Source organism: Anser brachyrhynchus, assembly GCF_964034855.1.
Source record: "Anser brachyrhynchus genome assembly, chromosome: 2".
Lineage (NCBI taxonomy): Eukaryota > Metazoa > Chordata > Aves > Anseriformes > Anatidae > Anser > Anser brachyrhynchus.
Window position 1 is genome coordinate 25,511,137 of NC_137695.1, and position 14,965 is coordinate 25,526,101.

The 14,965-nt window shown below is 39.6% G+C and overlaps 1 protein-coding gene across 2 annotated transcripts in view; it reads right to left on the reverse strand.

Moving 5' to 3' along the window:
* Nucleotides 1-14,965, reverse strand: part of CDK6 (cyclin dependent kinase 6) — a 142,620-nt gene that overhangs the window by 97,885 nt on the left and 29,770 nt on the right. For both annotated transcript variants that reach the window (XM_080582567.1, XM_080582568.1), the window contains exon 3: nt 14,412-14,547. In XM_080582567.1, the coding sequence (XP_080438693.1) occupies nt 14,412-14,547 (136 nt within the window). The remainder of the gene's footprint in view (nt 1-14,411; nt 14,548-14,965) is intronic.

Here is a 14,965-nt window from a genome sequence, read left to right on the forward strand (position 1 = left end):
AGAATCAATAGGACCTTCAGAAAATTGTAGATGATGTTTAAGACAGAAGTCCCAACATGACGCCAGACATTGCAATACAGCAAATCACCTAGAGTTAGATGCTCTCATAATAAACAGATAATGATTTTACTAAAGATGTTAACAGAGAAGAAAGCAAGAAGACAATCCCTTTCTAACCTCTCCAGGGCATACATGATAAATAAGGGTGAGTTGTGCATTTTAAAAAACCCACTTTTCAATAATTTTTTTCTGCTTCTGTTGCACTCGCATGGCTGAAGTATCATGATGCTCTTCAGTGCTGTACAACGGCTCAACACTGGGGTCAATTACTGACTGCTAGTCCCAGCAGTTCATTTAACTTTGCTTCCTCTGTTGCTCCATATTATAAATTCAGGGATAATGGTTAACTACTTCATGAGTGTTGCAAAGATTAACTGGTTAATGTTTGTTAAGTACTCCAAAAAGAATCCAAAGATTTAGAGTTTGCTTTCAGTTATAAAGGTGTAATAACCTTCAAGAAAACCAAGGATGTACAGAAAATAAAAGATTTCTTGGATTTAAGTTATGGGTGGAAATGGTCTTCAAGGAAGAGCTGAAAGGGGACAGTGGAACCAGCTTAATGAGGAGCCTCAACCCAAGAATTGTACATACAGAGTTGCAATAGTGTTACAGCATTTTATGAACTGTCAAAATATTCTCCAGGATGAGAATCTTACTGATGCCTTACCACACCTAAGTCAAACATAGTGAAAAACAGAATTGTTTCTTGGGAGCACTCAGCCACTTGAGTTGTTCTCCCTATTTACAGAAGCAATTAATTTGCAATTGTATTAACGCTAAATTAAAAAATCAATAGCTCTTGAACCAACAGCTTTACAAGGGGAACAGGCAGGCACTTTATTCTACAGACAAAGTACAGAGAAGAGATTTTGCAAGAGGAGTCAAGCAAGTGCACAAAGCCTTTTGTTTTCACCAAAAGCATGCGTAACTTCCCATAGCACCAGAAGAGGGGAATGGCTGCCCATTCCCTTCCACTTACAGGGTCTATTACTGTCTCCTTTCTTTGATGACTTCCTACCTTTTTCTTTACTTCATTCTTTCCTCCCTTATTGCAACTTGTTGCTCTTTCCTGCCCCATCCTCTGTTCTGACCCTTCTCTTCATGCCTTCACTGCACCCCATATTCACTCAGCCATTTCCTCTCCTGGACTCACTTTCAGGCTCTGTGGTCCTACTTCATCTCTTTGGGTTGCTGCCTCCCATGGGCAGGTGATTAGCAAGCAAGGTACTTCAGCAGATGCCAGTTATTAGCATGCCTCTGCAGCTCATTGCTGGATTGCAGATACAGCAAATGGTAAACGGCAGTGATGCGCCTGGGGTGTTTGCTCAAAGCATGTCTTTGTTTCTAAAAGGTAGGCTGATGCTCCCAGGAGTGGCTGCAGTGGTGGGTTATGGTCACACACATCTGCTGAGTCTCTCCAAAGTGCCACAGGCCATAGCCCCTCCAGTTCTGAGAAGACTGACACTGATTTACATTAGCGTAAATTAGTGTTAACCTGGCCTTGTTTTCTTTTGAACACTTGACTGGTTCTTAAAAAAAGAGGCATCTTCATCTCTGGTGACACAAAGAGCAATGAGCCTACTCTGTAATGTTAGCACAACAGACAGAAACTGGCTCTGTTTTGAGGGGTAAGGGTGAAGCTTGAGGCCCTGAGCAACCTGATCTAGTGAGTGGCATCCCTGCCCATGGCAGTGGGGTTGGAACTAGGTGATCTTTGAGGTCCCTTCCAACCCCGGCCACTCTATGACTGAGGAAGGGGAAGAAAGGTACAACATGAGTCAGCAGTCTTCTTGGGAGGGAAGAAGGTTGTGTCCAATGTTTCACAGGCACAACACCCTCTCCAAATGCTAAACAGAATAAACTCTAAGCAAAGAGATTTTTCATAAAGAGCTAAAGTTACGGTACAAGTTAACTTGTAAAAAGAGCTTATCAGTGGAACAAACTGCATCCATGAAGCAGTATCTTTTAAAAGCAAAATGTCACAAAGGATGCACGTGACAAATGCAGCTTGTGACAAATACATCCCCAGACAGTAACTTGTGACAAGCAAAAAAAAAGTATGCTATTGATTACCTAAGCTATTTTGGAAAAGAAAACTACACGTCTTCCTGTGTATCTTCACTGTAACCATTCATGGAAAAGCTATGAGAATAAAGCTTGCTACGACCCAGACAACCTGGAGCACATACACATGTACTTTGCTGAATCAGGCCCTAGAAAGATGTCTTTTGTTTTCCCTATCAACAAAGAAAACATTACAAATCGTACAACACAATATCAAACTCTATGTTATTCCAAAAAGACAGTCAATTAAGAAGAAGCAAACTGTGTCTTTAGAAGAACAAATGAGAGAGGCTAGGGATCACTATCAAAGGACTTCTGTTTTCTTTTGTTTATTAAATAGCAACTGTATTATTTACTGCAGCTTTGCAAGCTAGTGAGCAGCTGGGTGTAACACATTTCCATGCTGTGTAACCTCTCCTTATGCTTCGTTAGACTCCTTATCAGGACCAGAAGAAAAGAAATCTCTCTGTTATGCTTTTCCTGTGGCAAAGGAAAAGACAAGATGATGACTTTCCAGCTCATTTCACTTGTACAACATTCTCATCAATCACCATGGGGTAGGTCTTTGTTATTTTCACTGAAGGACTGTTCTTAGTTTTCTGTCACAATAAAGCGTGACTCTACTAACTAGCAAATCAAGGTTACCTCCACCACATTTGTAAGGGAACGAAATGCAAACATAAGGCTAAAGATACTTCTGAAACATTTTCCAAGGCCCCAGCTTTACAGACATAAGCCTAATTTGAAGTAGGTTTAAATTCTTTTCATTGAAATGAAGGTTAAAGTCTGAAATACTCAGAGCAGTTGAGGTAAGGAAGCTAAACTAACCATTTCATCAAGAACCAAAAGTTTTCTGCTTGTTTTGCGACTTTCTGCTCCAGAAACCAAGCAAAGAAACTGTGGTTTAATTTTATTTTAAACTCTCTGTCAAGTATGCATCTCTTTGCAGTTTTGGTTCACTATAGCCCACGCAGCTTGGCCTCTATTCTCCTTTTCCTATGTCTTCAATAAACCCTATAGAAACATATGTAGGAATTATGTGAACAAACAAAAAAGCAAGAAAGGGATATATTCTGATCAAGGCAAAAATGTAATCAAAAACGCTTTGTAAGATGGTCTCTCCTCCCTTAGCTTCACGTTTTTATATGTCTTTTCCTTTTTGGTCTGTGTTGTTTCTCACTGAATGACAGTTATACACAACATACTATTGTAATAACAAGCATATGGCTCAAAGATCACTGTTGAGTTTCTCAAGTCTCAAATTAGACATTTTTATTTAAAATACATGAAAGACATCTGTATACTCTTTCATTAAATGCATTTTACATTTGTAACATCCTACGTATTCTTTTGGAACCATTTCCATTAAAATGCCGAGTTGGGGTTTGGATAGCAAGCATTTCCTTTGTAACACTAAGGGAGGAGTATGTTACTGTCAAAATTTCTCTCTAAAAAGTCCTTGCTAAAATATTTACTCTACTTGTCAGAACAGGAATATCTGAAGTTAATTCCAAATGAAAGAATATTTTAGAATGAATCATAAATTAGATGTTAAAAAAAGGCAACATGCTGCCATTCCAGTGCCCCTTCCCTGCTGTAAAACTGAACGAAAACTGACTCTGCATTTGCATTCACAGAATATTGTAACATTTGGAGCCTTCTGAGATTCCTTAATTGTAGTTATGCAACAGAACTGTCACATCCTAAAACAAAGGACAAAAATTCAGCAGCTGAATTTATTGGCTTGCAAAAGAAATGCTCTTAAAAGATGGATAACATGTCTTGATTATTTTTGGCATTTTAAAGTTACAATGCAATGCTTCCTATTGCATAGATCAAAGAAATTAGACATTTTACAAATATTTAAAAAACTGAGTGGTGCTGTTTGTAAAGTCACATATTTAGCAACAGTGAAAAATGTTGAGCAGTAACTTTCTTTGCAATCAATCCTCTCATTTCAATGGGCCCTTTATGGTATAAGATACTGTTCAACATTAATAAAGATATGGTGCACTGGTGTTTAGGCATTGGTCAGAATGGTAAAAACCAGCTTCTTTTAAATGGGTATTCTCAAGGGTCAAGATTTGCAAAGGCAAATGGGGTAAATTCTGTGGTCAGAACAGTTATGATATTAATAAAACAAGAAACAAGCAAGCCATTGTGTTAAACCTATGATCCTGCAGAGCCCTTTTCCATTACTGAGTGATTTTACTATGATGACCAACTATGACACACTTTTGTAAATAGTCAGGAGTCTGGTTCCAAAGATTATTGGCTTACACGTACATTTTGAGGGAACTTCCTTGATCTGACAAAGCATTTAAATACAAGTAAAATACATGTTTATGACTAATCTAAGACTACAGAAACAACAGTTTCATTTCTTCTTTGCTCTAACTTTGGAATTCATCAGGTCAGTAAAAAAGGATAACAACTGATCCTGCTCTGTTAGCTCCTCCAATTTGCAGCCTTTCAACCTCACTTCTTCGAAGCTGGAGCAATCTGTTTACATAAAATTAAGCAGAAGCTTAAGTGCTTTGCTGGAGCAGAGCCTCTGCTCCCTTTGGGGTTTCTCTTTTAAGGTCTGAAGTTGAACCAGAAGGCTCAGGTATATATTCCAACATGATTTTAGATGTTTTGTGTATACTGACATAAGTGGTAGTACTATATGGCTGTAACAATAACAGAGAAGTAAAAAGAACCTAAAATACTAGTGTTTATGAGTTTTTGGATAAGGCTTCCAGCCCAAAAATTAAGGACAGATTTTGATCTAGGAGCTTAAGCCTTTGTAATTTGCTCTTTCTTAATTGCAAACTGTTCATGCTTTACTTGAAAACAAATGAAAGGCTGCTTGCTAACTGATGCTAATAGCATTGCACCACACTCACTCCTGGAGTAACCCTAAGAAGCCAACAGCTATACCACAGAAGGATTTGCCCCATAGTCCTGCTCTGGAGCACTGACATTGGCAAATATTACAAAACCACATCTGCTTTATTAAAACTACAAATAAATTAATCATTTTAATCCCCAAATATTTTCCCTTGCTGTCTCACAAAGAGCAAACACCAAACAGTATTTCTGTTATTTCACTCGTGTTTCCATTCTTAATTTTCTGTCTTTTGGCAGCTGTTTGCGAACTTACTAATAATGTGTGTCTTTGTTTGGACTTCTTAAAAAGAAGGATATTCTCAAAATGGAAGAAAGCTCATTTGATTTCACTTTGAAACCTGAGAAAACTGTAACATGAACCACACGCTGATTACAGAGCACTGATACATAAAGGAAGCAGTTGTGTAAATGTGTGAAGTGTGGCTTTGGTGGGGGGTGAGCAGAACAGAGGACAAGCACAATTTTAGTTGAATAATGCTGGTGTAGGGTATGATTATCATGACTCATGTTTAACATGGTATTGTGTAAAGGCCAGCCAAAAAGGACAACCTATTATGGTGGGCACTGTACAGTCAAGGGTATTCACACAGTCTCTTCCATTAAAAGCTCACAAATAAAATGGACAAGACAGACCCCAGGTGGAGAAACAGTGTGACAGTTCCATGGTATTATTTCTTAATGGCAGTAGAGTCAGTTAGGAGGGGAGAAGGGAAATGGAATGGAAAGTGATGGAGATAAAAGATGTGGAGGGAGGGAAAGAACAAACAAGTGTTATACAGCGTAAATACAGAGTGAACATGAGGTGAAAAAACGCAGGTGGAGGGGAAGGATGGAAGGAGGAAAGGACTAGAAAATGGGATTAGCATGGGCAGAGAACATTGAGTTGAAACCACCAGAAGTTCTTTGAGTGTCAGGAGTTTTGGCTTTGGTCGCTTCAGCAGCTGAATGTTGCTGGCTGACGGCAGCGGCTGGTGCTTCTCTGCAGTTTTGTCCCCGAGGGCCACAGGATGGAAAGCAGAGGGAGGAACTGTGTCTGTTCCAGGACCTGCAGAGGCGCGTGGGACAGGGGCTCTCCACAGGTCTCTGATCCCACACGAGTAGGAGGGAGAGGTGCAGTCTCGGCTGGGATCCATTTTATTCCCTACCTAATGCAACAGCCCTCATGCAGCTCAGCTGTACCCGACGGTGCGCTGGAACAGAGGCCTATGGGATGGACTCTGGGAATCGGCAGGTGTACGTGGATATCTGTATCTGTATACATGTGTGCGTATACATGCGTGTGTATACGTGTGTGTATGTGTGTGTGCAGCATGCCTTTTTGTATATACATACAAGTATGGTATACTCCGAACTACTTCCCAAGCACAGGAGTGGGGCCACCCCTTCTGTGTTCTTCTATTGTACTTTTGACTCTTCTCTAAGCACCTGGGTTTCTCATTCTGGACTTGTCTGGCCCACAGCTATTTTTGGATCATGAACTTCCTACATGGTAGTGACAATCACCGAGTTTCCCTTTCCTCTTCTCCCAGTTGCTGAAATAGCAACATTTTTTGCTGCATACATGTTAGGGGGCTTGTACAATAATTACATATGCACATATGCATTTATGCAACTATATATATATGCCTATGTGTATGAATAACTAAAAAATTCTTAAGGCTAATTTTAAGTTCTACATAGGAAAATAGGTCAAAAAAAAAAAAAAATCCCTGCCAGTATGGGACTTTATTTTCTGGCATAAGCTAAATACATCTGTCATGGAGGAAGACAAATGAACACGACATATCTTGAGTAAATCAGTGTGCCACTAAAGTAATATGCTTAATTTTTACTGTTTGATACAATAACCTGCCTACTCACTGGCATAAAAGCAGTGCACGCAGTTAGTGCAAGAGTATTAAATTTCTCTTGGGTGGAAAAGAGAGTTTTGGAACAATTTATTTGGTTACTGTATTATCTTCTGCTAGCTAAGCATTGTCTGTGGCAACCTTCTGAATATTTATTTTACACCACAGCTGTATATTTGCCATGAATAAATATAGATACTTTGTGAATATCTAGTACTGAGAATCTGAGCTGTAATAACTTGGGTTCTCTAAGAAGGGAGAGGTACCCTGTAGTAATGCTTCTAGTCCCAGATCAGCTGAGTTCAACAATTAGATTCTGGGGTTCAACAAGTAAATAAAATGTAAGTCAGGTTTCCCAAATACCTACCTCATCACAATTTGTGCCATTCTGTCTCCTCTTCCCCAGTGCTGTCTGCTTGTTTTGGGGTGAGGTATAGCTTTGTGCATATGTAGAACATAAGGCCCTGACCTCTTGCTAGTGCAGAAACTGCTATTAAGAAAGTGATTCCTATCTACCCCGTACGAATCAATAACAGCTCTTTGAACGTCTCCTGTCTATCTCACATCTGCTGCAGTATGACCTTCAAATTACTTGTCAAAAGTAACATATGGCTCGCAAGCAAACTCTAGAACATGAGTAAATCTGAACATTTCAGTCTATTGTTCTGCTGCTGCTTTAAGCACACTGTGAGCTGCAACAGCTTTCCCCTAATTACTTTAACTGTAGCATCTCATCTTTGATGAAGAGGAAGACTCTGAAAACATGAGTGACACTTCTGCTGATCACCGAGGCAGAATTTACTTGCAGAACAAGTTGCGACCACACAACACCGCAACGAGACAAAGGAAAGCATCTTGAAAATCCTCCCCGCTCCTAGGAACTGCCATTGGCTCGCTGCTGAACAGAATGGCACTGTCTGTGACACGCTGCCTGGCAGCCTAGCCCCACTTTTACATCTGCTTGAGCATTATTCCTACCACGTGCTCCCTTTCTTTCTTTCAGTGTCATCAAAGCATTTCACATAGCAGTCACTACCACACTGATGTTCCAATAGCAAAAACCCAGTGTCACTAATAATCCAAGAGCATCTCAAGGAAATCCAGAACAGTAGACTCATAAGCTTTTTTTTTTCTTTCTTTCTTTTTTTTTTCATCACATCAATGTGCAGCTCTGCAAAATTAAGAGGAATTAAATGAGCTGATTGCAACATTTCATTTCCAGGGCCCGTAATGCTGCAATTCTGCAACGACTACATTAGAAATGCTCTTCTACCAAAGACTGACTCTCCATCCCTTACCACAATTCAGAATCTCTACAATGTCTTAATTCCCTTTGACTTCCTGAATAAAGATGATTTCTGGCCCTCCATCTATGGAAAACAATGAAGCCCCCCCGGCTTCCTTCTGACTTCAAAGGAGGATGCATCCCTTAGAGCCACAATGGACCATGCTGCTGCCTTGAGAGTTGGGACCATAAAAGAAAAGTAGGTTGAGATGTCTATTTAGAGAGTCCTTGATAGACGTCTTTTCAGTGACAGAATTTGTAATTGTGTCATTGTTTCGAGAGACTAAAATTATTACTTCAGGCAGGTTGCTTTCATGCATTATGCTACAATGTTGCTTGACTGCTTTCCAAACTGGAACAACTGAAAAAATGTGAAGCGCTCCAATGATTTTAAATCACTCTGCTCAGGACAGGGTGATTTAGAATTATTGGAGTGCCTCGCATTTTTGTGAGCACTCAGTCTGCAAGCAACGGAGGTCTAGGCTGTCTTGGGCCACAGCATTACAAAAAAACAACTATACCCTACCATCAGTTTGTAAGTGTTTGCATTTGAATTTGGAAGTGGTAGGGATTTGGGGATATTTAATTCCACCATCATTAAAATATGTGGCAGTAAGATGGCCCAGGTGAAGGAAGTAACTGGACAGACACAACATTAAATTTCAAAACATCCTGCGCTGAGCAGTCTCTTCATTCAAGTCATGACTCCACCAAGCCCCTCGGTCAGCCTGTACATTGCCCCCTCCACAACTGCACCAGAGACGTGGCTGCGTCTCGACATGCAGCAGCAGTATGGAAAAGAAATGACAGCGCCTGTAAGAGAGGGAACCACCACCGCCATTTGGAGAACATCCTCTTTTTAAGGTGTAGTTCCTTCAGAGCTGCCACTTGTGCAGGGCACCTGCTCTCTCTCTTGCTACCCTTCCATGCAGCAGTCCAACCCCTGACAGTAGGATAACAGAGAAAAAAAAAAAAAGATTTAACCAACGGTAACAACACAGCTCAGTCATTTTGTTTTCCATTTATTTACGGTCACAATTCTTCTTTAATTCATAATATGGCTTCAGAACAAAATTTGTTGGAAAATACTGCACAAAGAACAAGATCCTTAGCAGCCATAAACTGCCATTGTTTCACTGAAGCTAATGGATTTACACCTCTCTGCATCAGTTGGGGATCTGATCCATTATTTGTGGGCTCTCAGTTCCCCACTAAGCTTTGTTTTTTTTCTTTTCTACAAAAATACTGCTGGGAAAAAAAATTATGAACAGCTCTTCCCTTAGTATCTTTGTTATTAATTGTTGTAAGCTCTTTTTTAGTGCGGCTACGTGTAAAGGAGTGACTTTTAATTTAGATGTAAAACACAGCCTCACTCTGAAGAGTGTCAGCGCTGGCGAATCTGTTTTCCTGGAATACCTTGTGCTGTTTTCAGAATTGCATGATTGTGTGACATCTGCTGCACATCTCATACGTGATCAACTGAGGAGGTACAACCGTGGCAGATGGCTGATGACTCACCTCACAACACCAAACACTGGTTTGCTTTCTGAGAAGTAACATCTTCATATTAATATTCTAAGAGCCCTGCAAAGACGTGGCCAGCCCACCTGGTTTGCTAGCAGGTAACGTAAGTTAGAGGAAGAGCACAGGGATGTAACAGCAACTTTTGTTCCAAGACATAAAACTGACTGAGTTAATATTTTAAAATTTGATTTATAGGCTACTATCAGATAAATCCACAAAAGGAAATGGGGTTCACTGCTGTACGGTCTAAGTAGCATCTAAATAGCAAAATCTGGATATCTGAATCAGATAGAGATCTAGGCTTCCTGTGCAAAGGAGAAACAGAAAAACAATATCCACAAAAGCCATTCAGCTGAGTGAGGAATCAGTAAACACCAGAGAAAAGGATACACCTTAAATCCTGTTCTGTCCCTGTTACAGGCTGCCCTGTTCCAGGCTGTGGTGAATGCCATGGTGATTCTTAGATCACAGAGGAGGGTAGATCATTCCCTGGTCTTCTAGCACCCCACAATACATAATGTATGCACTTGCTATACCAAAGACCTTTGTTCTGTTCCCTTATCTGCTGACTGTCAGATTGAAAGCATACACAGCCCAGTTAGCATGTGTAATTCTGATGAATTACATTTTCTTCAATTTTCTTCTGAATTACAATTTCTTCATCTTTCTGATGAAGAAAACTATTACAAGCCACTGGTTTACTTACAATGACATTAGCTAGCAAAGTTAGCTTTGTTCACTACTAAAATCAAAAAGAAACTAGCTAACAGTTTGTTATCCTCTCTCATTCGTACAGATTCCTTGGCCAGATGGCTGGAGAAAACTCCAGTAAGCCTAAAACACCTAACTCTATATACCAAATCATCACATGGATATAGCAATTTAAAGTTCTGTATTGTTATATACATTGCAGTAGGTTAGCTATGCCAAGCTTAACTGCACATGCTTCAATTAATTTGCATGCCCGTGATTTCCATACTAAAAATATAACTAGGGTTATAACAACCACACCTATATCCAAATCCCTTGGGATCCAAAACACATACCAGCGTCGCAAGCATTGTATCAAAATGTGATCATCCAGCTTAAACACACTTCAGTCTCAAAGACTAACACATCATAATGCTCTAGTGGCCTGTTAACCTTTGAAAAAATAAATAAAAAGATCTCCATTCTGTGGCAGAGATGTGTCATTCCCATTTTCACAAGCCTTATGTCAACTAACAAAACTTCCTAATGAGCCAAATCTCTCTCAACTGCTAATGGCATTAACATTACCAAAGACCTATGCATGACTAACAGATGTGTCCTAAGGAAACTGAACTCATACCTTCCATTTCCAAAGAAACTGCCCTAAAGTTAAAGAGTATCCCAGGAAGGAAAGAGGAGAGGATCAGAAGAGAGGAGAGGAGAGGAGAGGAGAGGAGAGGAGAGGAGAGGAGAGGAGAGGAGAGGAGAGGAGAGGAGAGGAGAGGAGAGGAGAGGAGAGGAGAGGAGAGGAGAGGAGAGGAGAGGAGAGGAGAGGAGAGGAGAGGAGAGGAGAGGAGAGGAGAGGATGACAGGACAGGACAGGACAGGACAGGACAGGACAGGACAGGACAGGACAGGAGGAAGGTGTTGTCATTGCTGATTCTGATTCATCCCATACAGAATAAATATTAATTAGGTCTAATATGGGAAGCAGGACTATAATCCAGGATTTAAAGACATATTAATTAGTTTAAAGGCTCGAACATAGTTCTCTTTCAAAGGTGAGTGCCATGTCCACAAGCATTTGGGATCACATTGTTCCTCTCTCTAGAACACTCCATTATAGAAAAATGGAAGTACCTCATTAGAAAAGAATTAAAATACCTTCTTCTAGAATAACGTATAACTCGGAGCTACAGCCACAGAAATAGGAATTCATGCTTCTGGAGACAGGGAGGGGAGCTGAGCAGGTCTGCCCTGCATCCTCTATAAGCAGTCCCGCTACTACGTAATGCCTCAAAATGGAACTGCCCCTCTTCCATCATTTTATGGGTACCAATGGATATGTTCCTAAGATATCCTCTGGGGTGACTCCTGCTGAAGGACTCCTGCTGAAGGGATGCAGACATTGGAAAGACATTGCTGAGCAGCATTAGGACAAAAGAGTTAGTTGTGTTTAAATGATCTATGTGGTTACCTTCCCTGAACTGCTACAGTCTGACTACTATCTTCTAAACATAATAGAAATTTTTAAAGTGGTACTGTTGTCACTTATATTCCTTGACAGTTAGTAACTAAAAACCCCAGAATGCCCCAAACCAGCAAAAGCTGAGTCTCCCACCCTCAAATGGTACGTAATAGTAATAGTTAATTCACAGAGAAAGGATCTTCTGGGACTGATACTTCTCTCGTAGTAATTTTATGTCTTTCAAGTTCCACTAATAACTGTTGAGTTTACACCATGGTGCCAAAGAAGTATATTAGATCCTTCAACTCAAACTATCCAGAGCTTACTCAGCTCATTTGGTACCTCTGTGCTGCTGACACACACAGAACTTTAACAGATGGTCTTACAATACTGGCAGTTGTTTTGTACTGTGCTAGTGGTAAGGGGAAATACTCTACACAAATTGTCTGCAATTCTGGAAAATAAATGAAGTACAAATCCATATTAACCTCAAAAGCCAAACTATAAAAAGTCAGATTAGTCATTTAACGATGTATGTTCTCTGGGTTAAATGCTCAGTTACTGCAAAATGGTAATACTTCCCTGCAGCCAAGAGAACTATGCTTTGCCTCAGTGTCCACCAGAAACATCCATAAAGACATTATCACTAGAAAGGTATCAAAATGCATTAGGAATAAGCCCTGAGAACCTTCCTCATGTCATCAGTCCTCAGAGACTATCAGCAAAAGTACCTCCATAAACTGTGTGTTTTCAGGATGAGGTACGTAAATAGTAAAATAACAAGGTCCAATTTAATTTAACTAGATCTCTTTTTTTATTCCTGTCCTAAACAGAATTCAAGAAATGACACAACAGCAGAATAGCACTTGCTTTTCAAAAGTAAAACCAACATTTTCCTTCACAAGTATAAAACTGCCATGAAATGCATATTTGTGCATACATACTACAATCTACTAGACTGAATTTAAAACAGGATTTTAGAAAATTGGAAGCATTTCAATCCAGTGCTCACCTCTTCCATTTGCTTCATGTGAAACATTGCTTGGAATTTATTTCAAAGAAATTTCAGAGGCTCGGTCATTCAGCTCCCATCTATTTTGATACATTTAGTAAGATAGGATGTCAGTTACCTTTTATGTTACTGTTACCATGTTAGGTACTTTGATTCATTAGGTACAGATTCCTTAGGTAGCATCAAAGCCCTAGAAGGCTGTAGAACCCTAGAAGTGTTAACATAAAAGGGCCCTTCAAATGCAAGAGGTACATTCCAGTCTTCTGCTGGGACTGAATTGAGGTTGTATCATTTTTTTCAATTTTTTTTTTTTTATCCACTCAGGGTGGCTTAAAAAATACAGTTGCTGGAACTGGCTGATGTTATACATTTGTGACTTTGATACAAGTGAAAAGATCTTTATCAGTGTTATGTTTCATCTTATACAGAAAGATCAAACAACTCCTAAGTTTGAAGCTGTTAACAAAAAATATTAAAACAACTAAATTTCAGACAGGTTTTTATGTTTTCTTTTCTCATCTTTTCCTCCCTCAGGACTTTTGCCAGACTAAGAAGACACAACATACCTCCAGAAAGTACTTATACAAATGCAAGGCAATCCTTCTCTGAAAGCATAAATTAGCTCTCATCATGAAAAAGAAAAATCAAAAGAATTGTTAGGTAGGTAGTCAAAATGCAGGAACATCAATCCCTCTGCATCTTTTTCCAGGCCTAAACATATTGTCAAACATTTCAAACTATGTTCCTTGATGTAGCACTTCACTGTGAAATTCCCAGGAGAAAAGAGGAGTTGGAATACATGTTTTAGTATCAGTAATACAAGCAATTCCTATCTCGGGAAGAGGTTCTCCCTTGCAGATGCAGAGTATAAGATGACATGATGGAAAACTTCATGAGCATGCTTCCAGTTCCTAAGAGACTTTCCATTTTCTACAACTGGTCATGCTACCCCCTTCCTTGAGCACTTCCTCTGTCCTCTGCTGAGAATGAGCTCAAGCACCCTCCCAACAAGTCCATGGTGAACATCTCCTGCTCTTGAGATGTATAGATACCTTTCTAGTCAGAGGGATATGCAAGGAAAGGACTGTCTTGGGGAAACAGAAAGCAAAGAGAATGGAGGAGAAACATAGAATTTATCTTATCAATTCTAACAATATCCAGCACTCTATCAGCCACCTTCTAGGGAAGGTTAAAGCAGTCTTGGACTAAACAGTAATGCAATGATCTGCCCATAGCTGTGAGCAAAGATCATTCTTAATGATTTGAGATGCTACATTTGGTAGGACTGCAGTAAAATGGGAGAGAGTCAGGGGATTTAAAATCTAAAAGAGAAAAAAACAAGTACAACATTTCTACAAAGAGAATACTTCAGTTAGTGAATACAGATTGTTGCATTGCAACTCATGTCCCAAGCTGGGTTTTACTCACTTTTGATATGATCCTACACTTTTGATAAGTCCTACACCATTAAAATGCAGTTTGCCTGAGTAAGGGCTTTATGATTTATCTCTGTGTCCTTCCTATCTTATACTTTCTGAAAGAGTATCCAGCATCTTTCTTCTGAAATACCTTTATAGTTTCAGTAGGCACTCCAGGCTCTGGAACTTTATCCAAGTAAGTAGTCAAGTCTTGGTCCACGTGTTCAAACACCAATGTTAACTTGGTCTCTCTGTCTGTTCGTGACACGGTGCACACATCAAACAATCTGAGAGAAGACAAAGAAGAGAGGAGGTGAGTATAAGGAACCAGTACAGACATACCTTGCAGCTCACACAGGTCTTTTAAAATTTCTTATAGCATAGAGAATGAAAAAAAAAGTACTTTCCAAAGGTAGAGCAAAGAGCTCTTGATTCATCAGATAACTATTGATACATTGATAATATCATCTCTCTCTTTCATGTGGGGATTCTAAAATAGGATAAAGTAGTAAGAATCATCAGCTCATGAAAGTAAAATAATTACATGAAAAGAAAATATTTTGTTGACAGAGCAATTGAATTTAACACAGAAAATGACTTGATATTTATCGACAGTCTACGCTGCATCAACCACACGGCTTTTCAAAAACCAATATGAATAACATTTATGAGGAGAAGAAAAAAAGATACAGGGTGCTTACATGC